Here is a 27,841-nt window from a genome sequence, read left to right on the forward strand (position 1 = left end):
AAAAAAAAAAAAGAATTCTTTTAATAAAAATTACTCATAAAAATCCTAATAAATTTCCAAGAGCAAGATATTTCTTAGTACATTTATAAAAGAACATTTGGTCCTTTTACAAAAAGCTCCCTTTTAATTTAAATACATTTCTTATTTACAGATTACACATAAAATATCATCTTTAGTTGCAAAGCATATTGCACATTACAGACAGAAGCATTTGTGAATTTCAATAGGTTTTCCCAGAGATTCCAACTCTATATTTTTGTCCTTTTGTAAAAACAGATTTACCTTTCTTGGGCATAATAAATAAAATATACAGCTTGTGTTTTGCTATTTAAAACTAAAAATACCTTTCAAAATATTATTTCTCTGCCTCTCAGAAAGAAGGAAGGGGGTAATGAATCGGGAAGGTCCACAGGTACTTGACATTCTCGCCAGATTCACATCCAGATTCAAGTTGGGAACACAACCCTGAGCCCTGTAAAACCTGGAGACACAGCCCAGACACCCCCCTCTTCTCACTTTCACAAGAGTCCCTGCCCTGCAGGAACAGGCACTAGAGAAGGAGCTGGATGTCTGGGAATGCAAAAGGAAAGAAAGATAAAGATTTTTTTTTCCCTAAAGTTCCTGCTCAGCCACTGTAGGGCTAGGGCAATCATCCAGCCCGACCTGTTAACCAGCATTAAATTTGAAATCAGCAAAAGAGAAAGACCTCTGGAAAAAGGAATGTCTGATATTGCGTCTGTGAAACCCAAAGCAAAGGATGACAGTTTGCAATCATTCAATCAAGTGAACTAAGAAAATGGCTGAGGGGTGTTTTTCTTTGGTGGGGGACATGGCAAGGAGGTAAGAGAGGAATTCAGCTGAGACCCTCAGATTGCACCCTGGCACTTATCCAGCCAGAGAGCTAGAGACTAACTTCCACCTGAACAGACACCATCCTGGAGCATAACTACCTAGAAAACTACTGAAGTGTGTGTTCTTGCCCTGTGACCCAGGACAGCCTCAGAACCTGGGGATGCAGAAGCTCTGAAGGACAGACTTGAACATGGAAGCTGATTTTCACCCTGGCCAGAACAATCAGAGAGCTAGCAAACACTTCCCTCATCACCTCCTCCTCCTCCAGGAAACAGAATCCCTCAGTTATACCATCTCAACCCACGAAGCCTGCCCTGGAATGATTTAGAACTCTGGGAGGATAGATTTCAACTCAACCCACAAAGGTAGCTGTAAGGTAGCTTCTCACAAAGGTTTGGCAAAACCATTTTCACTGAGTCAACTAAAGCGGAGTCTTTAGACACTAGCTGCACATGGGAATACAAGGATGGTGCGGGCTGTTCCAAAGTATGGAACGCTTGGGATCAGGGTGTTCCCGGGGCAAGTCACAGAGCAAGGGACTTCCCCTGACACTCCTCTCCTCAGCCCTCCCCTCCCTGATCTCTTCCAACACAGAATAGAAGGAACAGCAAAAACCCTGCAGGACACATCACAGTTGTCGACATCCTGATCTTCAAAAAGAAAGCAAGATTTGAATGTGGCTCAGAGAACCTTCTCTTGTAACTAGCAAGAAATGGCATTCTGGCATCTATTCACTGAGGGCAACCTGAAAGCTTGGCAACCAGGGTGAGAATGAGCCCCTCACCCTCGGACTCACAACTGGTACAAGTCCAGGGCCTGGAAACTGAGAGGGAACATGTCTTCTGTCAACCTGTGGCCCTGAGATGCTTCTGAAACACTCAGGCCCTGGCCCCCGGTCCAGAGTGGGAGGGGCGATGGGATGCCTGAGCCCACAGGAGGGGGTTGTGGGTGTGTGATCACATCACCACGTGATCACAGAGGGCCCACTTTCTCCTCTGAGGTGTCCCATTCTCCCAAGAGGCTCACTGATAGTCCCACCTTGGCTTACCTGGAGAAAAGGCACAGGGCCCCTTGTGCATGTGTGTGTATTTAAATGGATATTGCGGTTTCAATGAAGCAATGAAAACATTGAAAATATATAGGATATTCTCAAAGAAAATTTTCTATTCAGTAGGTGAGACACTGTGATAAACAGAATGCTTCTAAAATGAACAAAAAATGTAGAATAAGAAGCATTTGATGTGGGTTTTTTTTTCCTTTAAACAATTTGCACAGTAAATGTTAAAAAGACAGGCATTGATGACTGTGACATTACTGAAAATCCCTTTTCTAGAAATCTCAAAGAATTGAATTATATATCCATTTTAAAAACAGTAAAACAAGTTTTCAAGAAGAATAAAACTCTTCTCTTTTGAAAGGAAATGCAATGGCTTACACAGCCCTCTCTTCTAGCTTTAAAAAGACTAAAATAAAATCATTTGAAGTGTGCCAGCAGTAACGAGGGCACCACACAGGACAGGTGAAGTTGGAGGTTTTGAAGAGACTTCCTACCCTCTCTGCGAAGATTCGTTTCAACCTCTGACGCTACAGGGAAGCCAAGTTCAGGGTTCAAGCCCACCTCTGCTTTCTCTGAGCACTCTGCACAAGTTCAAAGAGACATAGTCCATTCTCGCTAAGGAAATAATGACAACAAAGAAAAGAGGTGCTTTAGCACGACTTCCTTCGTATATATGCTTGCTTAAAATAGCAGGCTGAAAGGTAAGAATGGGCCAAGAAGTTTTCAGAATTTACCTACCTGATACCCTGTCCCATCCCCCTTTCACTGTGGTCTCACCATGGCAATACGAAACAAGCCTGCTAAAACCATAGCAGCAGCTGTGACATCCAGTGGCCCAAACAAAAATATAAGGCACTAATCGAAAGCCTATATTACACAGAGAAACGGCTCAAAGACACCAGGAAGTCATCTGGTCGTTTCTTTCTCCCTGACTTGGCTAATTGGCACTAGACACAGGAAACAAAAACAAAACAATCCCAACCCAAACACAGTCAAAACTGAGAATCCTTGGTTGGCAGATATAAGACTCAGATGATCACAGGTATTTTTCTCTCCCTAAAAGGCACCTGGTTCTGAAACCGTGGGAGATTCTCAGGTAAGCTCATGGGAAACAGAGACCACTACCTGGAAGACCTACTTGTCAGGCTCTTGAACGGTGATGTGACAACCTAAGAGACTGCCTGTTAGAATTCGGCTCCCTTTGTGAGCAGATAATCTTGTCACTGTGACAATCACACGGGGCACAGACGTATAACTGGATTTTTCCCCAAGTGACTGACAGTCACAGGGAGGAGACCTGGGAAGGAGCCCAGTGATCCGGAGAGAGGATAACTAAACAGAATAAACAGAGCGGTCAGGGGAGCCGCAGGGCCTGTTGCACAGAAATTCATTCACAGTCCTCCGGTGGAGAGGTAGTCAGGCTGCAGTCACACGAGCGCGGGCAGAGGAGACTCGACTTGACAGACCCCGAAGCAGGAAGCTCTGAGGATCCAGCCAAAGACACCCTGTCCATGGTGCACATCGTGAGAGGCCAACTTCTACGTACCTTTCCACTTCAAAGTATATCCTTAAGACAAACAGGGCACTTTACTGAACAGAAGAGAAACACTAAAGTGTGCAAGGATCTACCAGATGTGCGCGGGGAGCTGGAAAGAAATTCCTACACCATCGTGGATGGCCAGACTTCCATCCTCCTCCACTTCAGGGTGGGTCTCGGCCTGGCCCGGGGTTCAGCTGTTTGGGGTCCAGTTTCAGATGGAGACCACACGGGGGAGGGCAGATCAAATCAAGCCCACCATCTGGTCAATCTGCCGCATGTAGATGCTCTTTAGGGGCAGGGCGTATCGCCTCTCATCAGGGACCCGATTGCACTGGAAAGAAAATCAATGCAGTACCATTTGAATGAGTTAGAACCCTGTGTGTTAATCCCTCAGAAGGGGTGACCAGATGACCTCCCCTGGGGTTTCTCATCCTGGCACTGTGGACTCTTTGGGCTTATCCTGGGCACTGCAGGATGGTTAACAGCATCCCTGGGCCTCTGCGCCTATATGCCCCTCACTCCTAACCCCCAGGTGTGACAACCAATGTCCCCCGACACTGCCCGATGTCCTTTGAGGAGCACAGGTACCTCCAGTTTAGGACCACTGATGTAATTTACAGATGAAGATGCGGAGACCAGGGAAACTAAAGACATGCACCCAGGGACTTCCCTGGAGGTTAGGACTCCATGCTTCCACTGTAGGGGGCAAAGGTTCGATCCCTGCTCGGGAAACTAAGATCCCACATGCGGCAAGGTGTGGTCAAAAAAATAAAGACATACACGCGTGCAAGCACAGATGGTTCGGACTAAAAGCTGCATCCCTTGGGTGTTCAATCGATCCAGAATTGCAAAAAGACAAAAAACTTTGGCTATTTGAAACCTGTTGCTTTTCTGAGTTTACATGATTAAGAGTGCCAAGCTTTCTTCTTCCTCTCTCTCAGAGGGGACCTAAGTTTGCGAGCCAAATGTGCTGTGTGGAAGCAGTTTCCACATACATTCATGCCCCTCCTCAGAAAAACACTTCCCTGCTGCTCTTACTGGAACTCGCTTGCCCAGGGCCTCATCTCTGCAAGATCCAGACTGACAGGTCCTTCAGGTGGTCCCCACGCTCCCTCCCAGCTCCTGCTTTTTGTAGGAGCTGTGCCTTCTGCCTGTCCCTCTGAAACCTCCCCCTCATCATTCCAGTAGCGACTGAGAATCAAGCTCCCGAGTGAAGCCCTCCTTGGCTTGCCAGCAGGCTAATTCCTCCGTCTTCCATGTCCCAACAGCACTTCACACAGCCTCCTACTGACGAGCACTCGGCGGGGGCAGATCTCCGTCTGCACCAGACCCTGAGCCCAACCGGCACTAGGACCACAATGACTGGCCCACATCCCCGGCGCCTGGCACAACGGGATCTGGTCTGTGAAGCGAGCATCTCCTTCAGTCCAAGTCTGGGTTCCACCATGTGCTCTGCCGTGTGACCTGAACCTTTCAGTGCCTCGCTGCTTCCATCAGCAGACACATTGACTACCTACCCCTCCCAGGGCTGCTATGAGAATTTCTCATACTTAATTTCAGCACTTTGATTGGTGCTCAGCACATGCGAACTCTATAAATGCTAACTCTGATGGTTACTTTTCTTTCTGCCCTTCCCTTTCCTTCTCAGTTATATTTTATTCATTTAACCTACACTCCATGGCCTAATGGAAATTTCAAGGACTTTGCTCTGCTCCGGCCTGTTGATTTAGTTCAGAGACTGATAATAAAGACTTTCAATGAGTCACGAAAGGAAAAAGTACAGTCTGGGATGAGAGGGCATGCCCTAACCCAGGTAGCCTGGGGGGAGGTGGCAGGACTCTTGGCAACTGAGGCTCTTCCTGTGGAGGAAGCTGGCATACAATGCATTGTGAGATCATGAGGTTTGTTCTATCACCGGATGCAGCGCCCACATCCAGACCATCCTGCTGGGCTCAAATCAACACAACTACCTTTGGCTAAAAGGAAAGACTTGAGGATTTGTTTCCAAACCTTCCTCACTGCTCTCGGGGATAGTCCAAGCGTGCCCAGTTGAGCAGTGCCCCCCAACCTTTAAGTGAGGCCAGATACGTCTTGCACTTTAAGAATTTTTTGGCTCCACCACATGGCATGTGGGATCTTAGTTCCCTGACAGCTGGTCAACCATGCACCCTGCATTGGGGGAGCAGAGTCATAACCACTGGACCTCCAGGGACGTCCTGACCCAAGGGACGCTGTGCACAGGCTCCCTGGCCCTCAGGCTCCTGGTGGGGCTGGCCCACAAGAAGCTCCAGCGGATCAGAAGCGCTGTGTTCACTTTGCCAGCCCCCTCCCCACGCAGTCACAGAAGCCCCCCCAGAGCAGTGGCTCCTGCCCAGAGGCCGCCCTGGGCACAGGCTTCTCTGCATCAGGGTTCCCATGACCACCCTGTCTGCCAGCACCTCAGCCCGGGGCACTGGCGGGCGGCTGCCCCCACGGTGTCCTTACACCCTGACGGCACCTACAGAAACGGCCCCCTGCTGAAACTTCTCAAATTACCCAAGCTGCGGGTGCCAGGAATATTCTGTCAGGACCCCTGAATGACAACATGATGAGGAGTGTTTTCTCTTCCTCCACAGACAAATCACCCCCGGAGACAGCAACTTACATTGGAGCTGGAGTTGATGACGTTCAGCTCCTGAGGTTTAGGCCTGTGCCCAGACTTTCCCACTTGGTCCGGCCCTCCCTCTTCAGAGAAGAACTCCTTCCACGGTGACTCCCGGAGATGTTCATCAACAGATATAATGTGTCCCTCAGTGGTAAACATGTATCTGGTTCCAGATTTGTGTACTGGGTTCTCCTCATCAAAGAGCTAGTGGGGGGGGGGGGGCGGAAAAACAGATACAATCGTAGCATGTTTGGAATTAATTCATAGGGGTGAGTCCAGACTACTTAGAGATAAGAATTTGCTAAGCTCTCAGACCAACCCAGGCTGTGAAGTGTGCATGCTAAGTGGCTTCAGTCAGTGTGACTCTTTGTGACCCTATGACTGGAAGCCAGCCCCGCTCCTCTGTCCATGGAATTTTCCAGCCAAGAATACTGGAGTAGATTGCCATGCCCTCCTCCAGGAGATCTTCCTGACTCAGGGATCAAACCCGCGTCTTATGTCTCCTGCACTGGCAGGCAGATTGTTTACCACTAGCAGCACCTGGGAAGCCCGTGGGGCAGAATCACCAGTTATGTTTAAGTTCAGATGCCTGAACTTCCCTGACCCCATCTAGGCCTAAAGGTTAGAAAGCCCAGGGCTAAGGCCCCAGTGACACTAGTCTATATAGGCCCCAGATAATGCTCCTCACCCTGCTCCCCTGAGAGTTCAAGTGCTGGGACTCAGGAACTGGCCCCCACCTCAGCCCTAACCTGTAAAAACTCCATAGAGAAGGAGGTACATGGCTGATTCTTCACTGGATCCCCAGGGTCTGGCCCTGACACCCATTCCTACATGGGCTCTGTGGGAACAGGGCACCCAAGGCAGCCCCTTCCTTCAGCAATGGGCATGGGGGTGAAGAAGGGTGCAGCAAGGGCATCTAGAAAGAAGACCTAGCCTAGTAGGGACAGGTCAGAGTGGGAAAACGCAGGTGTGCAAAAAATGACAAACGAGACAAAATGTAGGACAGATCTCTTCAAGATGGGAAAAAACCTTACAGGCATCTCAAGTATTGTACAAATGAGAAAAAAGCACTCAGCAGGAGCGAAGGAGAAGAACAGGGCCAGCCCAGGTTCTCCCCCTCCCCCCATGACCAGACCGAGTTCTTTCCCTTCAAACGCCCTGGGGGTCTCCTTCATTCATTCACTCCAGGATTTGCCCCGTGAACATCCTAGACGCTAAGGGTGCAGGACGGGATGTCTGGAAGAACCATCTGAGCCACTTGGCAGAATGACAGACTCCTGGGCCTGCTTCTGAAGCTTCCAACTCAACATAGCTCTAATCTTAACAGGGTGACTCCAACCCAGCTGCCCCTGGGCTTGGAAACCACTGAACTAGATATGGGAAACCTATCACCACTGATGGCTATCCCCATGCTGTTTCCCCACCAGGACGTCCCGACCTTTGGAGCCTGGAGAGCAAGAAAGCAGCCTCACGCCCTGGTGCAAATGCCTCACACGTCCACGGCTGAGTAGCCAAGTGGAAAAGAGCACTGGACAAGGACTCAGGATTGGTTGTTCAAGCCTCGGCTCTGCCACGTCACCACCCCCAGAACCTAAGCAAGACCCCTGACCTCCCTCCGGAGATGGCAGATCCCAAGGGGAAGAATGAACACCGACCAGATGATCCCAAAGGTTTCTTCCAGATCCAGAAGTTCAGTTCTACCCAGACAGGTGAGCATGTGTGTCTGGACAGAGAGCTGGCTGGGCTGTGGGTCTCACGGGAACACACATGTCAGGGAAAATGAGATCTGAGACCCTGCTCTTTTCCTCAGAGGAGCCTTCCAACCCCCAGGCTCACAAGGGTCCTCTAAGAACTGCTGTCTGCACTCCACATGCTGCGTGATGCTAGGTCTCCGTGTGTGTGTGTGTGTGTTCTGGGCAGTACTTCCTCCATGAGGCCAGGAACCACAGAGGACACATCAATGTGCTTTTTTTCTGACAGGGTGGCACCCCTGGGCCAGCGAGATGCCCAGCACGGAGCAGTGCCTGCTCATGTATGTTAGATGGAAGGCAAACGGCATGCCTGTTTGCTGTATAGCACAGGGATATTCTCTGTGATGACCTACAGGGTGGGATCGGGGTGGGGAGGTGGTAGATTCCAGAGGGAGGGGACATACGTATACTTATGGCTGATTCATGTTGTTGTACAGCAGAAACCAACACAACATTGTAAAGCAATTATCCTCCCATTAAAAAAAAAAAGAAGGCATGCCTGCTTTCAGCAGAATGAAACACTCTGGGTCAATCTCACAGCACACGTACCAGATACAAGTATTTACAGGTCTCGCTGAGGAAGAAGCTCTCCATCCGGTCCTCCTTGGACTTGTCGATGACATGATGCAGCGTAGCGTAGCCACACCTACGAAACAATCGTCCCGTCAGTCCCACAGTGCTCCCTCCCACCTGCTTGTTCATTTAAGAGGCAGAAGCCATCTATTAACAGAATAACCAAATGATCAACTGCCACAGGGGAAAATAAAATACGGTGGGTTTAAAGGCTACCTTTTTTGTAGCCTCAACTGACTGAAAATTCGTTAAAAAATGGTCTGGCAGCCAAATCATCAGGTGAATGGTGGGGAAAGGGGTACAAGGGTGGTGGAGAGTGTTTGACAAAAGCATGACAAGACACCAAGAAAACTGATTGGCAACAAATTCCAAAGGACTGATTTACATTTCCTGTCCCAAGATTTATAGACTGACTTCTCATTCGGATGGTTTAAAACAGTATTTTCTAAGAAAATATTTATTTTCTAGGTTTATTTATTTATTACTAGGTTAAGAAAAGCAGGTCACAAAATTTAGTTTTCATACACATATACACACATTACAGACATATATAAATGTATAAAAAAGAGTGTAGGACTCTATACTTAAATGCTAATAGTAGTTATCTCTGCACATGGAGATCACAGTGATAATCTACTTCTATATTTTCTATACTCCCTTAACTTTTTAGTATATGTATTTTTTGTATAACAAGGAAATAAGTTTCTTAAAAAGAGCCCATAGAGTCCTCTGGAACTCTACAGGAACAAAGGCGAAAAACAATTTTTTGTGAATTAAAAGAATTTTTTAAATTCACACTATAATGGGCAGGTTCTACTACACAAAAAGTAAGGAATCTCCCTGCAAAATTAACATTAAAGGTCTGTTCTAAAAAGCGAAAACACAAAATAGAATATTATTACCCCAGAACGACTCAAAATAAAAGTGGTCAACAGGAAGAGGAAGGAACTTAGGAAACTAACTTGACTTTTGTGTACTTTTCCAGACTCTGCAGAATGTCCATTCCTACATGGAGGTAGAAGGGATTCTTGGTTGCCTAGAGAGAACATGAGAGAATGTGATCCAGCGGGGCCTGGGACACGCCATCCACACACACGGTGCTGCCTGCAGGGCTTCCCCGAGGAGGCGGGGTCACTTTATCCTGCAGGGTCTCGCACGTTTAAAGGACTAAGGTATACTGTGAATTCTGGTCAAAGTGCACCTCCAACCTGCTTAACTTGAATGTCAGACTGGAGATGGCAAGAAGGCCTGCTTCCAGGGCAGATCAACCCCCTGCCTTCGGCTCTCCTGATCCCCACCATGACAGTCCTGCATCTAAGGACAAATCCAGTTTCTGTGTTGTCTCAGAACTCTTCAGAAACATCAGCCGCGAGCACAGGAAAACAGGACTTTGCCTCCATTCCACACGCAGCGCTGGGAAGAACTGCTGGACAAGACTTTTGAAGCATCTGCAGGGGCCTCCACGCTCTCTGTTCTCTAATCGCCCCCAGGACGCAGACCCGGGGCGGCTGCCTCTTCTGTCACAGGCTCACAGATGGTTTTGTGAGGGGAAGAAGAACTCTCTGGGAGGACTAGACCTTCCTCCCGAAACTACTTTAAAAGTTGGGGGAAACCTACAGTCCATTCCCAGTGCCAACCCCGCAGCAGCAGCAGAAGCAAATGACCACAAAGTCCCTGTCTCTGGATTAGGAGAGTGCAGGGAGAGGGCAAGGCGGTAAAGCCGAAGATTTCTTTGGCTTCTAAGAAAATAGGCAATGTGAGGAAGAAGCTGCAAGAGGAAAGAAACAGTGACAGAAGCCAAGAGCCTAAACCCAAGGGCAACAGACCTCAACTTACGGGGAGGCCTCAGACAGTGCCGAGTCACCCCTGCAGCGTGAGTGGCCTGACTCGGCCCTGAGTCCAGGGAGGCTGAGTCATAGGCTGGCTCCTCCTCTGACAGGTTACCTACAACTCACGAGGTCTCTCTATCCCCATGAGGTCAATTACCAGCTGCACAGGATTTCTCCCTCTTGTAGAAGCAAATGGCAAGGATTTGGTGTTTTAAAAAAAAAAAAAATTATTGAATAAATCTAAACTACAACACTGGGAATTCTTCAGTGGTCCAGTGGTTAAGAATCCACCTTCCAATGCAGGGACATGGGTCTGATCCTGGGTCAGGGAACTAAGATCCCACATGCCACGGGGTAACTAAGTCCATGTGCCACAAGCACTGAGCCTGCACACTCTGGAGTCCATGCTCTGCAACGAGAGAAGCCCACGCAGCACAAGGAAGACCCAGTGCAGTCAAAATGAAAAAATAAAAATAAACTACAACACTAATCCTGCTAGCAGAGCTCGTAAGATCTCCTTGCAAGGGCCTGCCCACTACGCACATCATTATACGGCTGCTGAACACACGGAGGGCCAGCCTCTCAGAAAGTGAGCAGCTCTGGGGCTATATTTGCAAATGGCTGACAGCTCTCAGTGTATACATATGCACTGCGTGCACAGAGGTATAAATATCTGCCTTAAACTGTGGGGGAGAAGATTCTTCAGTTAAAGTGACATTTCCTCTGGCATTCAAGTAATTTCACAAAAGAGAAAGACTGTTTTTTGTTTTTTTTTTTTTTTAAGGATTAAACAAAAATAGGTATTCAGATGAATCCCAGGTGATTCCCTTTCCAGCTAAGAAACAGACTTCGTTCATCTGAATAATTTACACAGCCCAGGGTTCCACAGTACATGAGGACAAAAATGCATCACCCCAGAAGAGTTCTTTGGTCCAATATATTTGGAAAACAGTGAGTACTAAATCTGCCTCTTGGCTGTTTTAAGGATGGGAGAAACAAGTCCTGGAGTGAAGACAGGAGCCAGCTTTGCAGAATGTGGGTCACACGTGTATGTGACCATGGATGCCTTCCCTGTCCTGTGGAACCACAGTTTACACTCCGCGCTCACAGGCTCTGGGCTGGCGGTCACCCCAACAGTCACTGTGAAGTAACTTGGTTCTCCACCTGCCAGCAAGCACTCCCTGTGAACCAACTGCTCCAGGTCTTCCCAGCAGTACCTGGTAGAGGAGATACGTGGACTCCACCAGTTCGGGCCTCAGCGGGTAGAAGAGCACGTCGGGGGCCTGAAGCTGCCAGTTGTACCTCTCGGGGAGGGCCCCGTAGCGCTTCCAGATGGCGTAGTAGAAGGCATGCAGGCAGATGGCGTCTTCCACATCTCCTATCAGAACCTGCGGGAGAGACGCAGGGCCCCAGGCTAGGGTGGGGCTCTCACAGTGGCAGGATGTGACACATGGGCCCTGGGCTCCCCCTTCACCCACTGGCTATCTGATCCACAAACACAGCTGGAGACAAACCCGACCCAAAAGCTGCCTGTGGGGCAGACGCCACCCCCCATCTGGCCATCAGCACACATCCCTGAGGCCTGCAGAGGACAAGAGGCCAACTCCTCATGAGCAAAGCATCGACAACTGAGAGATGGACCGTCCAGAAATTTTACACCCTTTACTCTTCAGGCATGGCTTTGTGCTGGTTCAGTGTGGAGTAATTTTCAAAGAGAATAATGGACACATACTGTGCCATGAACTGCCCAAATCTGAAGGAGCCAGAGAACATTCTGGAACCATAAAAAGAAAAGAGGGGGCGGAACCCTTTCCAATGACTTCTTTCACTGAGCAAATAGAATTGTGAAATACCTGCAGTCCAGGGAAGAAGGCCTGCAGAGAGTCGATCCACGTGTTCATGAGCTGCCCACTGAACATGTTCACGTTGACATAGAGGGGCGGGTCCCCTTCTCCCTCGTTACAGGCTTCCCGACTGAGGAGCCAAGCAGAATGGTCAGAGAAAAGGAAGAGACACAGCTCTAGCCCTGTTCCTCCATTAGCCCCCAGCAGCTTCACTTCAGCGGAATCAACATCAACCTTTGCTCCCAATACATTCTTTAAACCTTTGGAGATGGAACCCCTCTCCCTGTCAATACAGTCCTCTAGCACGAGATGACACCTACTATAAGACAAAAGTTCTGAACTTGGCCATCGTAACACACTGACTTGTCACTGCACTTAGCAGAAAGCACTTTGACATGCAGGTTTGACTAATATTTCCATGTAATTTGGCATATTTTCCAGCCAATGCAAAAGCATTTCTGTACAGGGCTTCCCTCATAGTTCAGATGGTAATGAATCTGCCTACAATGCAGGAGACCCCTGTTCGATTCCTCGGGTGTGAAGATCCACTGGAGAAAGGATTAGGCTACCCACTCCAGTATTCTTGGGCTTCCCTTGTGGCTCAACTGGTAAAGAATCCGCCTGCAATGTGGGAGACCTGGGTTCAGTCCCTGGGTTGGGAAGATCCCCTGAAGAAGGGAAAGGCTACCCACTCCAGTATTGTGGCCTGGAGAACTCCCTGGATTGTATAGTCCATGGGAACGAAAGTCGGACATGACTGAGCAACTTTCACTTTCACTTTCCATTTGGTATATACAGTGAGTCAGTTTTGACCTGAGTGGGGAAGCCTAGTTCTTTCTGCACAAGAGTCTCGTCTCTAATAGAATCCTACACCATGGGGCCTGGGCCTGGAGGAGCACATCAGAGCAAGGAGCTGAGGGACTACCACTCGATTTAGTAAATGCAGGGGCTTTAAAAAGCGAAAAGGACTGAACTCTGGCCAAACAGCCTCTTACCTAAACACAGCACTCACATGTTCGTACAACAGCTAGGGTGGAAATGTGTCTGAGAAAATCCTACCAAGCAGGCAACTCAGTAGCTGTCACTTGCACTGGCCACTTCATAGATGCCAAGTGCACAGGGGAAGACCCAGGAAGAGAGAGGAGGCAAAGGGCAGAAGCTGCTGCAGCTTCAAATGGCACTTCTCTGCCATCCTGAATGCACAACCGACAAGCAGCAAGCAGTATTGTTTTCAACAAACACGCCATTTCGCTGTATACAGCGAAATAAAAACTAATGCCACACTGTAAACCAACTATACCCCAATAAAAATTAATTTAAAAAGATAAAAAATAATTACTAAGAAAACAAACATAGAGGAGAAAAAAAAATGTGGTACCTGTCCTCCCTCTCATCAAGTATAAAGACGGAACCTAACTTCTCTGGAGAGTGAACCAAAACAACTGTGCTACAAGACAGCTCTACGTACAGTTAAAGCCTGAGAAACCCAGGGAAGTGTCACTCCTTGCGGCAGCCCCCAGTGACCCCTGCCTCTGGGCTGTCACACCTTTGTGCCGTCCCTCACACACTGCATCAGCCTTGGTCTGTGTGACCAACAGTCCAGCAGAAGTGCTGGTTGTCATTCCCAGGTTAGGGCGTGAAAGCACAGGGCGGTTTCTGGAGGGTCTCTTTCTGTCTCTCTCAGACCTCTCGTTCTGGGGCAGCCAGCTGCCATGAGCCGCCTATGGAGAGGTCCATGTGGCAAGGAACTGAGACCTCCGGCCACAGCCAGGGAGCAACCGAAGCTTGGCAGGGAGCCCTCCAGCCTGGCCTGAGCCATGACATGGCTGCAGCCCCTGCCCAGAGCTTGTGGGCGACCTCGTGAGAATCGGCGAGAGAACATTCGCTGTTTAAGCCACTAGGCTTCAGGGTAATTTGTTACACAGCCGTAAAGAGCCAATACACCACTTCATCCCCAAATGACCAGCTAACAAGTAGGAGGCAGTAAAATGAGGCCAGAGACCAGAGCCCGTGAACTGAATACCTCAAGACACATTCTACTTGCTCAACGGAACAAGGAGACAGGCGGTGAGGAGACATACCCTCTTCTTAAGTAGTTCTGAATACTCTGATATGCAGCATTAAACATTTCTAGGTCTTCTTTTTCTCCAAAGAGAATGTAAGATTTCAAGAGGTATTCATAGAAGGAGTCCAGTCCGGCACCCAAGCCACTCTGCTTGCCGACCCAGTGGCCTGTCTGAATATTTACAACATTGCCTGTGAAAATAAGTGGAGCTCATCAGAACCCAGGGCTGAGGGGCAGGAGGCCTCCTACTTCAGCCCCATGGCTCCTCAGTACCTTCACCCCGCACAGGGAAGAGGAGGCAAGGGTACAAGGCCTCTTGCATGATTTGACACATGGAAGGAAGACTGAAAATATCTATATTAGGATTTAAAAGTGCTGTATACAAAAGTTTCATGTGACAGGCTGCAAGGGCTTATGGAAAATTTTAAAGTTGACAGTTTGGGGTGACACTGGGTGACAAATGGGGCGACTATTTCATTTTTCGTGTTGTTAAAAAATTTGTGAGAAACGAAGGAATAATCGAAAATCACTTTTAAATGGCGGTACTTTTGCAATGACACTCTAGGCTCCAGGACCCCCAATCCAGTTCCCTCCCAGTGACAAGAAAATATTTCTCAAAATAAGACGGTTATAAGAGGCAACAACCTATTTTAAGATAACATCTTGAGCTAGTAAAATACTAATAATTATTGAAGATAAATAATGAGTACATAGGGGCTCTTTATTCATGACCCTTTTTCCTACTTCAGTAGGAAATTGAATTTTTCAGTATGTTTGAAATAATTTTTTAATAATGTCTTGACCAAAATTCTGGAGGAAAAACAGAAAAATCTAATACTGGTTTAATCTGGCTTTCAACATACTATCACACAGTGAGATTTCTGTAAAGGAGAAAGTCACTTTACCAGTTAACTCTAAATTCCTATATTTGGAACCTCATACTGAAGCAACATCATTTGCCTCTGAGGCAGCTCTTTTTATAGCATTCCCATTAACAATTATTTTCAAGTGGAATATGCCAAGGGATTCAAATCGGAAGGGAGCCCTCAGATAGGAAAAGCATGATTCCACGCCATCAAACCTTCCAGCCTCCCTCTAAGAGAAAAGTTACATGGAGAAACACTGAGGGGACCCCACTCTGAGCTGCCAATTTTCAGGTTCCATGGCACAAGGAAAAAGGAGTGGAGAGGAGGAAGGGCCCCAGAGAAGAGGAAAGGAAAGGGGGCGATGCTCTCGGCACCAGGACCTGACAGCGTCCCCGCACCTAACAATCCCGTGTCGCTGCTCCGCAAGCTCCAAAGGGCTTTCACTGCACGCCTGGCCACCCACTCAAACGTGGAATCCCCCAGCAGTCGGCTTAGAATCCCAAATTCCACCAGGAGGGAGCCGGCACCGGCCGTGCACGTCTCATTATTGCTATCGGGAGGAACGCCTGTCTTTAGATTCACCTGGGGACAGAAAGAGACAAAGGATTTGTGGCAACAGTCAAGGAACTCACGTGGCTAGGAGGCCAAGTCACAGTGACCACACTCCACTAAGGAACCAAGCTTACTGCAGGCTGAGTCAGCCCCTGCCTCCTGCTCTACACCCGGGACAAACATGGGAACGAGTTTAAGACACACAAACAAGATGATACGAACACCAGAGCCCCGTGTTATTCATAAGAGCCAGTCTTGGGGGAATCACATAACACTATTCACTAATATGCCTCTTATCAGCAGATTTCCAGGTTCTCTTCATGGTTATGCAGCACCAGGCTTTGGCATGGGGGACAAAGGCAATCTGTGGAATCATGTAGAAATTGTAAGTGAGCTGCTATGAAGCCAGTCCTGCTCAGCAAACATGAACAAATCTCAGGCTGGCAGAGAAAGGGCACCCAGCGAGAGCGAGACAGCCTGTTCCATCATGGAGGCTCCTGAGGTCTGGCAGTTCTCCACTGGTTACCCAGAGCCTGACTCAATTCCCAGAGGAGCTCTGGGCTCAGCAAATCAGACACCACAAAGATAGAATCTTCTTCCAGATCTTGCATTTAAATCAGCAGCTAACTTACTGGTCTGTACAGGCTTTATTTGAAAGGTCCCGGTGAAACAACATACACTGAACTCCTATGGTATAGGTGTGAGGGTGTCTGGGGAAATGGACCCAGGTCAGAAATGAAGCCAAATTCCCCTCACTGTTTTGTTGTAGCACAGGATACAAACCCCACCTGTAAAGGGGGCTAAGAAGACTGAGCAGAAGAACATACCTTCCTTAAGAGCAAGGATAAGTCAGATATGTCCTATGCCCAGCACACAATAGGTGTTCCGTAAAGGCTGAATGAGTTAAAACCGATGTATATCGTATTTAGGGCTAAATTCTCTCAAGGACATGGATTTCCTCTCCCACATCAGCCCCACTCCTTCCCACAAATAAATTCATCAACAAAGAGTGTTCATTCAGTCAGGGGGTGAGTTATGGAAACCGTCCACCTACCCGAGGGTAGGGGATGCCAGTCTTGGTGTTTTCAAAGGCAGGGAGGAGCCTCACGGCCAGGTCATGAGCCATGTGCAACAGCTCGTTGTCATAATCCTTAATCGTCATGTCGCCAAAGGGCTGCTTGGAGTCGGTTATTATTCTGTGGGCAGAAAGAAGGCTCCCCAGGACCCTAATGACAGGAAGAACAAAAGAATAATAATCATGTTGGCTGTCCAATCTGGTTCAGAATGACGGCAGCAGGCTCGAATCCCCTATGGACTTAGCACTGCCTGAATCAGAGGGCCTGAACTTACTGACCCCCCGACATTCTTTCTGGCCCTTTACAGGGGACAATCAATTGCTAGCAAAGCACACTACTGAAAGGGAGAAGGTGATCCGTTCATCTGAGTCTACTGAGAATATCCACTTCTAGTGATAATCTTGGTTGGTCATCGTCATGATCTCATCACAAGGGAGCGGCCTCATCAGTCCCAGCATAAATATCACTTTTTAGTACTAATAAACTACTCTTGGTTTCTCTCACTTGGGGGAGAAAACTCAGCCAAACAAGAAAAGAGAAAAGAGCAAGATAACAAATACCAAGTAACTCTTGTAGCTCTGGCTGCCAAACAACATGAAATTCTCCAACTTCTGGTGCAGAGGCAAGGAGAGGAAGAGGAAGAGAAGAGGAGAGAATGGCCCACTGAGAGGTGGAGGCCACCAGCTTACATCCCCAGCCCTCAGGGGCCATGAGTTCATGTCCCCTCCAATGAGCTGAAGTAGACTGTGACATTTTTCAGAACTTTAAATAAACGCTACATCTGGAATGTTATGCAGTGATACAATTTTCAAAGTTTCAGTGGAAGAGGAAAGCCGTCACAGTCTATCAAACTAAAAAGGTGAGATATAAAGGATGAGTCAATACATTAGAGGGAGAGATGGAGGAAGTTAGGGGGGTAGGGGGGGGAAGGAAGGAGAGAGAAAGACACACAGGGAGCAAAGTGACCCACATGGTCAGCAGTGGTTTTCTGCAGGTGGTAGGTGAGATGAGAAACTGATTTCTTCAGAAATACACAGGGGTTTTCCTAGGACACAGTGAAGGAAATGAGACCACACGTAAAGTGAAATCATGAAAAACTCTTTTAAAGGGACACCTATCTTAAATACACATTAAAGTGTCTTTCTATTCAGCCCCAAATGGAATTACTTTGAAATGGCCAATTGTTTCAATTTTGATCCATCCAAAAGAGATGAGAAGGGGACACTGAGCCCATGAGGTCTACATGGACTCCCCAGCTGGACCCTGTGGCCCATGAACCCTCACAGGGATATTCCCCTCACTCACACACACGAGACCGGCTTTCAGTCTGTTTGACAATCCTTTTACCTTATGGTGGCCTCGAAGACCTGGACGGTGGAATCTTTGTCAAAGGAAACTGTGTTGATCACTAACTTGACTGCTTTCTGGAACTCGGATGAATTTCCCATTATCTTTAAAAAGAGGAACACAAGCCATTATGAAATGACACTGAGGTTACATGATCGCAGGAGCTGGGCCACATCATCTGAATATGTGTACGTGCTGTGGTTTTGCCACTCATGGGAGAGAAACACAAAAAAGGCCCGTTATCTCTTAGAATACATTCTGGGACAGATGGCAAGCCCATTTCCACCAAACTGAAGAACTATATCTGCAGACGGCAAAACTTTGACAATAACGCCTCATAAAATCATTAGCAGCCGTCACCACCCCTCCTCATCCTCCCTCAGCTTCACTCTGATTATTTAGCAAAGCAGGCATTACAGTTCCTGAAGTTCCTGAAATGAGTTAAAACCAATCCCCAAATAAAAGAAACAAAAAACACGATATTCCCTCTGTTCCTCAAAGAATTCAACAGCTTGGGCGCTTGGCTCCCAGGAGACTAAAACATCTGGGAAACTGACTCTTTGCTTGTTACCCAGATGTCTGAACACATTGAGAAATAGTGGTATTATCTTTGGGAGGACAGCATAAGGCCAATGCCATTCAAAACCAACACAACACGCAAGTAACCAGCCTTATGTCCTCTGTGAAAAATATTCTAGAATTATGATTCCTATTTTTGGGTGTGTGGATATGGTATCATTCCAAGCTTCTCTCTCTTATGTGAAGTGCAAATTGAGCATAAAATTTGATAAATTAACCAGAACTGAAATGTTTTCATGCTGTTCAAAATTTTATGACCACCCTGGGACTATAATGACAGCATAAGGACACATCCAAAAAAAAGAAAGAAAAAACAAATGATGCCATTCAGATACTACTTTTTCAAGTGTTTCTTATCTCCTAGTATTTATTGATCTAGTGCATCTTTTTGTCTTTTTCTCCCCCTCTTATTTTGCTGTTCCATGCAGAGAAAGTACAGTTTCTCTTCTGGCTTTTAATTTTGTTTTTTAACAAGATTATGCAATCCTGCTGCAAGTTGCATAAAGTAGTCAAGGGACTGCTATTGTCTGAGTGTTTCCCAAATACACCTGTTACAGTTTGTTTAAAATGTCAGCAAAAGCAAAGGGAAACCTCAACAGAAGTAACATCTGAAAAAGAAGGCTGCAGTGTACATCAAAGACCAGATATTTCTACTGTGAAAACCACAGAAATGGGTCTGTTTCCCTACAGATGTTCACCAGCAGCAGAATCTGTTAGCAGCTGCAGATGCTGATATGAGCTCAGAGCACATGCAAGACAGAGGAGGAAGGTTTCAGGGACACCTTGTAATTTACCGTTTTAGAAGCTACAGAACAGAGTAATGATGCTCTGAAATCATTTACTCAGGCTTAAGAAGAGCTGGGTTGGACAGAAGCATTACTTCTTTACTGCAGAACTTCTCACAGCCTTGAAAAGGCTGGTGTCCACAGTGGCTTTCTAAGAGTGGGCAGACTGGGAGGATTTCTCAAGTTCATTTGAGAACAGAATTCTCCTTTGCAGGAGCACACCCTTGGAATCTGTGTTGGGAAATGTCAGATGCGTCAAAATTCATTTTCTTAACACCTATTTGTACTCCCACCATGTATCGGACACCATGAGGTGTGGACAGAGTGCAGTGATGAACAGGGGCAAGGTCTCTGTACTTCACAAGCACGGCAGAGAGATATAAAGATACAATGGGACCAAATGAGAGGGCTCAGGGAGGAAAGGTGGCCTTTCATAAGCTAGATATATATATATGTCTTAGGATTTTTTTTTTTTTAAGCAACATTTGTAGGCTGAGTTAGCCTCTGGTATCTTCAACGAGTTAATTCTAATTAGGATGAACATGCTAGTCCGGGTGGCTTTCCTGGTAGGTTTAGCAGGAAAGAATCTGCTTGCCAATGCAGGAGACACCTGGTTTGATCCCTGGGTTGGGAACATCCCCTGGAGAAGGAAATGGTAACCCACTCCAGTATTCTGGCCTGGAGAACCCAAGGACAGAGGAGCCTGGCGCGCTATAGTCCACAGGGCCGCAAAGAGCTGGATACAACTGCGTGACCAAACAACAACACTAGTCTGGGCCCATTCTGATTGATGACGGTGGATACTGACAGGCAGCAGCCATCTCTTGAGAAGGAGAAATTAAACAGAAGGGAAACTAAACTGCTGTGCAACTACAGCCTGGCAGCATGCAACCCTGGACTTCCTGCAGACCGTGAGCCCAGGAGAACACACAAAGACCACCCAAGCTCTCCCCAGGTTCTGGTAATTTTGCTGCTGGCCAAAATCTAGGACAGCCGTCATGCAAACTTAGCTGGAATTACCCAATTCTAACTCCTGACAGTTTTAAACTCTTTTAAGGACAGTTAAAATGCAGGATTGGGAATTGGCTAGAGTAAAAATTTTCTAATGGTGAAAGTGTGCTGAAACAATGAAGAAGAGCCAAGAGGCAGTAAAATTAGGTTTATAAGGAAACTTTAACATTCCACTGGAACTACAAGCCCTGGCCATGATGCAGAGCACGTGCACAGGGCAGCCTGGTAATAAGAACCGTGCAGGGGCCGGCCTGTTTTCCACGTGCAAATGTGTCCCGAGGTCTCCAGCTGAGGGAAACCGATAAGGCCTGAGGAGGTAAAGGCAGTCTCCGAGTTGGCAGCCCAAGTCTGGAGTGGGCAGTGTCCACATGAAACTCAGAAAGCAAAGAACACAAGAGTGTTCACACAGAGGGTCTCTTGCAGAGGCTGGGACCAGGGCTTGGACCTGCTCTCAGGGAGTCAGGAGCTGTGGGACCTTTCAGGGGATCTTCTCTCCTGGAGATCTTGACTTTCACTTTGAAATCTTAACTCCAGTAACTGTAAACTGGTTCCTTTAAGGAATAAAATAGTGGGAAACTGGGACAAAAATAGGTTTCCCCAAAATAATCACACTGCCTTCTCCACATTTTTAGGGGGATCACATTTCCCCTCATTTCACCTTCAGTGTTTATCTTGCTCTCCGTGTTAAGCTCATTAAACAACAGCTATGAATACATTCTGAGTATCACATTTCCTGGAATTCTCATCCCTGGGGGGAAGCAACGGTATTAACTCCAAAATATCTTAATTAACTTCAAAAAATAAATAAATAAATAAGGCCGAACACTTACTGCAAGGGTATCCAACGCATCAACCAGAGTAAGGGAATAATTCCCTAGCACATCATTGATGTTCAGATTTGAGCTGAAAAAGAAATGAAAATTACACAAAGGTACTTTAAAAGAGGGGGGAAAAAAGACAATAAAACTAAACACTCATTAGAAACTAAAATTGCTGGAAGCCTTTATTTATTCAGGGACTCCTGTGGACGGATCAGTTGGGCAATGGTCCTTCTGCCACACAAGGGACAGCCTCTACGGAGTCGCAGGAGAGCAGAGACGCATGCATTTATACTATGGTATAAAAAAAGAGCATGGAACAGGAAGCAAGGAGATGGAAAGCAAGAGTCGTTGCTCTGTCTGAGACCCAGTTGTATCGCCATAGATGATCTCTCTGTCTAGCTTCAAAAAGCTCTGATTTCGAAATCATTAGGAATGAAAAAGGAGAGGCCCTGTCACATGACCTGTCTGTAACTAAAACTTGAATACAGAAATCAGACACTGTGTCAGATTACACACACAAAGCAGCAAATAAATACCTCAACTACCGTCCCCATCTCACTTATCTGCCCTTTGGGCGGGGGTGGGGGGGGTGGGGGGGGGAATAAATTAACTGCTTTCTACATTGTTTCACTAACATCTCACCCAAAGAATCCCCCCAACCCCCACTCCCACCCCAACCCCACAGCTCCATGAATCTTGAGGAGTTTTAACAGGATGGAATTTTAACAGAAACAAAGGCAGGGCTTCTCTTATCGAGAGCTGTCTTAATGCTTCTGCCACACACCTCCTGCCCCACAATCAACACCCATCGCCCATTCTGAAATCATCTTCAGACGCCAACTTCAGGACCGCAGCGAGGTTAACTGACAAGTTGTTTGTAACACTAAAAAAAAAACCCACCAAGACGACAATAACATATCTGGGAAAGGTGGGGATGGAGAAAGACTGAAAGTCATCAAGTCGGTTTGACAAATTCTAGGGGGCTCAGTTATTCCCATCCCATTCCTGCAGACCCAGGAAGTACTAATACCTGCAGAAGCTTGAAATGATTTGAAACTGAGGAGAGAAATGAAAAAGACGTACGTAAGGAGGGAAACAGGATGACTGTTTAAAGGTTATGCATATCAAAGACCGAAGTGAAAAAGCCCTCGTTTTATTTTCAGCAACTGATGCTCCGATATTATGATATCTTCCACCCAATCCCCAGACCACGTTACCTACTCCTTGGGTGTCTCTAAAGGGTCCTGTCCCACACTCCTGGGGACAGCAAGCATCTCTGTGCTCCTAACGCGTTCTCTGCTCTCTCAGAGGCCTCTTATCTGCCTTAGCTGGGGCCCACATGGCGTAGGCGCAAACAGCTCCAACACTTCACATCTTCTCTTGCCTGAACCTTAGTTTTATGTTGCTTATGCCACTTAGTCTAGGGCAAAGAAGGTATAGCAAAACTTTACCTACATTTTGTGCAGCAGGCTATCTAGAAGGGGCTGTCTAGGAACCAGAGCAAACCAGTGTCTCACAGCCATGAAGCCAGCACACAGCACGGCTGAAGAACTGCACCTGCTGCTTCTAGCTGTTGATTCTTTCTAAACACACGTACACGATTGTAAAAGGTCCTCTCAAGACAAGAGATGCGGGTTCAAATCTGCACTTCAAGGACGGTGCCAGCCAGAAAGGGTATAGGAAGTGTCAAAAGCTGGAGAAGGGCAAACAGACAGAGAGATCCTCAGTTCAACCAACTCCAGATCATTCTCCTGGACTTAAATATTTACCTCCCTTGCTCTGCTGTTCAGAAACAAAGAGCTGGCTCCAACCACCCATCTCAGCAGAAAACGGGGCCCCTCATCACTCAGCCTCCAGGTTAGATGTTGGGTGAAGCGCGTGTGACCACCTTCCCGAGCAATACCCTCTTCTGCGGCATCTGTCACCCTCTCCACCTGCCCCAGCCCCTGGAAGGAGTGACTGGACTGGAGCCCTGTACTCCGTCCCATGTTTTACTGTGCTTTTCCTTTTAGGACATAGCTAAAAGGGACTCAGGTTTAAAATACTTCTCAATAGAACACCCTTGCAGTTGCTGACAAAGAACCAGTACAAGAGCTGTCACAGGAAAAACTGTATTTGTGATAACTGGCACTTCCTTCTCTCCATTCAGTCAGACAAATCCACTCAAAAGATCTAAGGCATTCATTAAAACACCTTTAAATTATTTTCTACCATATCAGGGCTTCCCTGGTGGCTCAGCAGGTAAAGAATCCCCCTGCAATGCGGGAGACCTGGGTTCGATCCCTGGGTTGGGAAGATCCCCTGGAGAAGGGAAAGGCTACCCACTCCAGTATTCTGGCCTGGAGAATTCCATGGACTGTACAGCCTATGGGTTCGCAAAGAGCAACTGGGCAACTTTCACTTTCACTTTCTTTTCACCAGATCACTGATACACACTCTTTTCAAATGTGCCAAGAGAGAAGAAAAGAAAAATGGAGAGAGGAAGGAAGGAAAAAATAAACATCACAAAAGCCTCTTGGCCTAACACCACCAAACGATCAAGATTCCATTCAGGTTCTGTAGAGACCTTCTTGATCACCATTCAGCCTGGAACTCAAACTTCTGGTACAGGGAAGGGTATTTAAGAATCGGTAACAGGTTGGGCTCAGAAGTGCTCATCTTTCCACATAAGCGGCTGCCAAATCACAACGGCACTCCACTTAATTCATCATGTATGGCTATATTCATGACCCTCATCCCACTTTGAACTTTTAAGGTTCTTCTCAACCCAGAACAGAGAAGATGGAGAGAACTTTGGCCTTTTATAAAAAAACTTCTGGTGATGCTGCTAACAATGCTCACATAGTGTGTTCAAAATTAAAGGTATGTGTTAAAAAAAAAAAAAATCCCCCCACATATACTTAACCTGCTCAGAAATCTACCTGGTGCTGGGTAGGCACACAGGTAATATAACAAATAGTCCCTGTGTTCCAGGGATTTGATAATCTGGGGAGACAAGACACAGGGAAAGGAAGGTGAACTCACAACACTATTCAACTGTCATGCGATATTAAAACGTGGAACAGCAGCTTCAAGGAAAGGACCCAAAAGGAGAACTGAGTAGATCAAGGACAGTCATCTTCAAACAGTTCAATGACGTCATGGAAAAAAAGACTTGAGCCTGATTCTGGACAGGCCAGGATTTCAGGAAGGAAGAGGAATGTGGAGGAGCCATCCTAAACGAGAGGTGCCTAGGAACCAGTCCATGTGGGAGCCAGTATAGGTTTGGTTTGATTTGCTTTCTTGTTTGAACTGCAATAGCGTTGGGCAGAAAGCAAAGAAGGGTCACATACCCAAGGTCTGAAATAACATTGTTGGTTCATGAGACTGCAAATTTTTAATGTCCAGATTTACTTGAAGGGACCTGAATTTGGATCCTCCAGCCCAAACTGGGGATGTGAGAGGAATTGAGTTTGCATAGTGATCTGTAGCTGGACAGAAACAGTTGCTATTTTTAAACAGTGTTCCGGTTTTATTTATTTCATGTCAATACTTCTCACCCTATCTCCAGTCAAACAAGACAGGCAAGTTAAGCCTTAAGTAAATGTGACTAAAAAGAAAAGACACGTATGTTTAGCACTCGCATTTCATTTCTGTACTTTTTACACATTATTCAAATTGTTATTTTATTTTTTACATGAATCATGAGAATTCACTTGACAACAATTATAAGAATACATCTGCTTAAAATAATTATCTGGAATATATTTATTACGGGCTATTTATTTCAGAGATGTAAATGTGGCCTACTGTTCCCTCAAATATACTAAAGTGTGAGAGCAGCTATGTTAAAGGAAAAGGAGGAAGAAAAATCAACTTTTCACTTTACAAATAGCCAGGGTCTACTCAAGGCCGCCATAATCCCAGAGCTCTTTCATCTCCTCAAAGACACCAAGGCTGACTAACCAAAACGTTTATTATTAACCTATGGGCACAACTTCTCATACAGTATCCCTTCGATATTTCTAACTCCGTCTTTCCAATAGCAACGTATCTATCTGTCTCAAAGCGACCTGACTCCAACTTATCCAGACTGTCACTGAACAGTCAAACCAAATCAATCATCAGCATATGTCATCAGGAAGCAAAGAAAGTCAGTTAAGCAAAACAACTCAATTTCCTCCAATCTGGAAGAGTCCAGTAATATTTTTTAAATTTTTGAATTAAAAATTTTCTCCCCAAAAAAATTGAGATAGAAAATACACTTCTGTGTATAAAGCCTGATACAGTGAAACATGAAAAAATAACTTATCAGTTTCCTACAATTCTAGAAAGGCCCAGTCCTTCTAAGTTAACCCGGGATGTGCCCATGGCTTCATGAAAAATCATTCTCTCCAAATGCAATTTAAAACAAGAATTTGTAGATAATCAAACCATTTTTAAAACTCTTCAATCCCCTTTAGCGTATGGGTTCCTTTTTAGGACCTAAGGACTGAACTTGGCTGCTTCTCATCAGGTGAAGGAAATCACAAGCCTCAAATGTCCAAAGAGCCCAGCAGGCCAACTCCTCCAGTCCCACCCGAGGGGAGCGACCCACAGAAACACAGTCACCTATCCAGTCTAACAGGGTCAGTGTCTGTCAAGGCACACTGGTTCCCTCCAGCTAAGAGGTCCTCAGCTGGGAGTACTGTTCTCTTGGACTCTGAGGTCAACAGCGGTGACCCTTGAGCTCAGCCTCTGCAAACACGGTTGACAGAACGGGAGGACTGGCAGACCTTTCCTCACAGCTCTGCCACGAGAGTGAGGGGGATTATGGGACAGACCCTACAGGGCAAGGAAGGTCACGCTGAGTATCAGGACCCTAAATCTGGACCACTCAGTCTCTCTCTCCCCCTCCCACCTAACCATCCTCAGCCTAAGGAGCAGTCCCTGTAATAAAGGAGAAAGACTGTAGCCCTGTTCTGCCTACAACTCACTGCATGGCTTTAAAAGTCTCTTCTCAGGATCAACTCCTGAATTTTTATATTTTTATACAGTTAAGTGGAAGTTGGCTAGAAGTGGGGAGATAAGAGCTCGTCTTGAAGGTGCATTTCAGTTTGATTTGACGTTCACCTGGAGAAAGGGTTGGAGATGGATGTCTAAGCGTCCCCCTCCATCCCCGGCCCCAAGCCCAAGCCAGTCCTCGGTAAGTGCCACTGTCCCTTCAGATCTCTGGGCCTCAGTTTCCCCATCTGTAAAAGGGCTCAGGTGTCCAGTAACTCAGAGATTCCAGGGGAATCAAGACAGAAGACAGCCACCGGCCCATCCACGCAGCCCCCTGGCCCAGGGCGACCTCAAAGTAGGTGAGCCGAGACGCCAGGTGCTGCCCCCGGTAAACTAAACACCCGGGCAGCGCCGGAGGAACCCGGAGGACCCAAGGCGGCACCCGCCCGGACGACGGAAGGAAGCGCGTGCGGCGCGCGCTCCGGGGCGTCTCGCCGGCGCGGGCTACTCACGGGTCCCCGCGGTCGGGTCCTCGCCCGCGGCAGTGGATGGGGTTGAGCTCGTCCTGAGGAAAGGCGTGCGCCATGTAGTTGTCGTAGCCGAACACGAACATGCCCCGCGCCAGGTCGCGCATCTGGGCGCGCAGCTGCGGTGGGAAGGCGCTGCTGTAGCGCTTCTCATACTCGTCCCGGCCGCGGCCCCGGCCGCCCAGCACGTAGCCCCAGTGGGCCGGGCCGCACACGCCCTGCCCGGGCCGCCGCGGAGCCCGCCGCCGCCTCCCCTCTGCCGCCCCGGGGGCCGGTGGCTGCAGCCACGACGGCCCCGACAGCCCCCCGGGCCGGTCCGCCGGCCCCGAGGCGGGAGATGCGGGGCCGTCGGGACCCCTCAGGCGCTGGAAGCCGAAGCTGAGCGGGAAGCGCTGGTAGAAGCCCATGCTGGGCCCCAGCCCGAAGACGAGCCACAGCACTCCGTGGAGGCCAAGCCGAAGGAGTACCAGCCCCAGGACGAGCGCTCGCCATTGCATGGTCGCGAGGGCGCCGCGGGCATTATTTTGAAACGCGGGGGGCCTTCCCCGCCGACCACCGCACCCCACGCCCGCCCCGCAGCTCCGCTCACTTCCCCTTTAAGGAACTCCCTCGTGACGCACCAGGAACTGGCCCATTGTCCCCCCACCCCTAGCACCTCGAGCCCGGCAGGCCAGTCCCCGCATTCGCCCGCCCAGTCGCCCGGATTGGCCCGGCCCCGACCCGGCCTCGCAGGGAGCGGCCCGGGACTCCCCACCGCGCCATAGGCCGCCCGGACGTCCTCAGAGCCGCGAGGCCCCGCCCCTCCCTTCCGCCCCGCCCCCGGCCCGGCGTCCGGCCCCGCCCCCTGGGCTGTCGGAGTCGGACCGGCTGGCGTGGCGAGTAGGGGCCGCTCCGGCTCGGGACAAGGCAACTTCCAGCCAATGGGAGCGCGGCACGGGAGCAGCCAGCTGCCGGACAAGGACGTGGCCACGGGCCCGCCCGGTTCCGTGTAGAGCCTGTTTCCCGCGGACCTGGGGAGGAAGAAAACCACTCCAGCTCTATGTTAGGGATGGTGACAGATAAAAGACGTAAGGAACGAGGAGGAACAAGGACATTTCTGTAGGGCAGGGTTTTTCATTTGTCTGTTACCTGGTGGGGGTGATGATCCTACCGTTTAGCTT

The 27,841-nt window shown here is 48.0% G+C and overlaps 1 protein-coding gene across 2 annotated transcripts; it reads right to left on the reverse strand.

Annotated features, from left to right (window-relative positions):
* EDEM1 (ER degradation enhancing alpha-mannosidase like protein 1) lies at nt 1-27,337 on the reverse strand. Of its 2 annotated transcripts, XM_069561817.1 has the most exons (12): nt 26,667-27,337; nt 21,202-21,274; nt 17,997-18,100; nt 16,628-16,799; nt 15,420-15,603; nt 14,172-14,346; nt 12,100-12,220; nt 11,464-11,634; nt 9,380-9,453; nt 8,394-8,490; nt 6,094-6,297; nt 1-3,780 (listed from the first exon to the last, which is right to left on the reverse strand). In XM_069561817.1, exons 1-12 carry the CDS (start codon nt 27,176-27,178, stop codon nt 3,691-3,693), a joined length of 1,977 nt encoding a protein of 658 aa, XP_069417918.1. In that variant the 5' UTR covers nt 27,179-27,337; the 3' UTR covers nt 1-3,690. The 2 variants fall into 2 exon arrangements, 1 of the variants encoding a protein (XP_069417918.1); XR_011250884.1 differs by lacking the exon at nt 9,380-9,453.
* Nucleotides 27,338-27,841: the final 504 nt, after the last annotated feature.

This window comes from Ovis canadensis, chromosome 19, assembly GCF_042477335.2.
Source record: "Ovis canadensis isolate MfBH-ARS-UI-01 breed Bighorn chromosome 19, ARS-UI_OviCan_v2, whole genome shotgun sequence".
Classification (NCBI taxonomy): domain Eukaryota; kingdom Metazoa; phylum Chordata; class Mammalia; order Artiodactyla; family Bovidae; genus Ovis; species Ovis canadensis.

Bases quoted from the DNA above. Each gene is read 5' to 3' on its own strand.
- EDEM1 (XM_069561817.1), bottom strand. From the start codon at position 27,178: ATGCAATGGCGAGCGCTCGTCCTGGGGCTGGTACTCCTTCGGCTTGGC. The intron at 15,604-16,627 runs GTAGGTGGACGG...TTCTGTCCCCAG, and splicing joins CTGGCATCCCCTACCCTCGG to GTGAATCTAAAGACAGGCGT. The intron at 14,347-15,419 runs GTGCGGGGACGC...TTATTTTCACAG, and splicing joins CAGCGACACGGGATTGTTAG to GCAATGTTGTAAATATTCAG.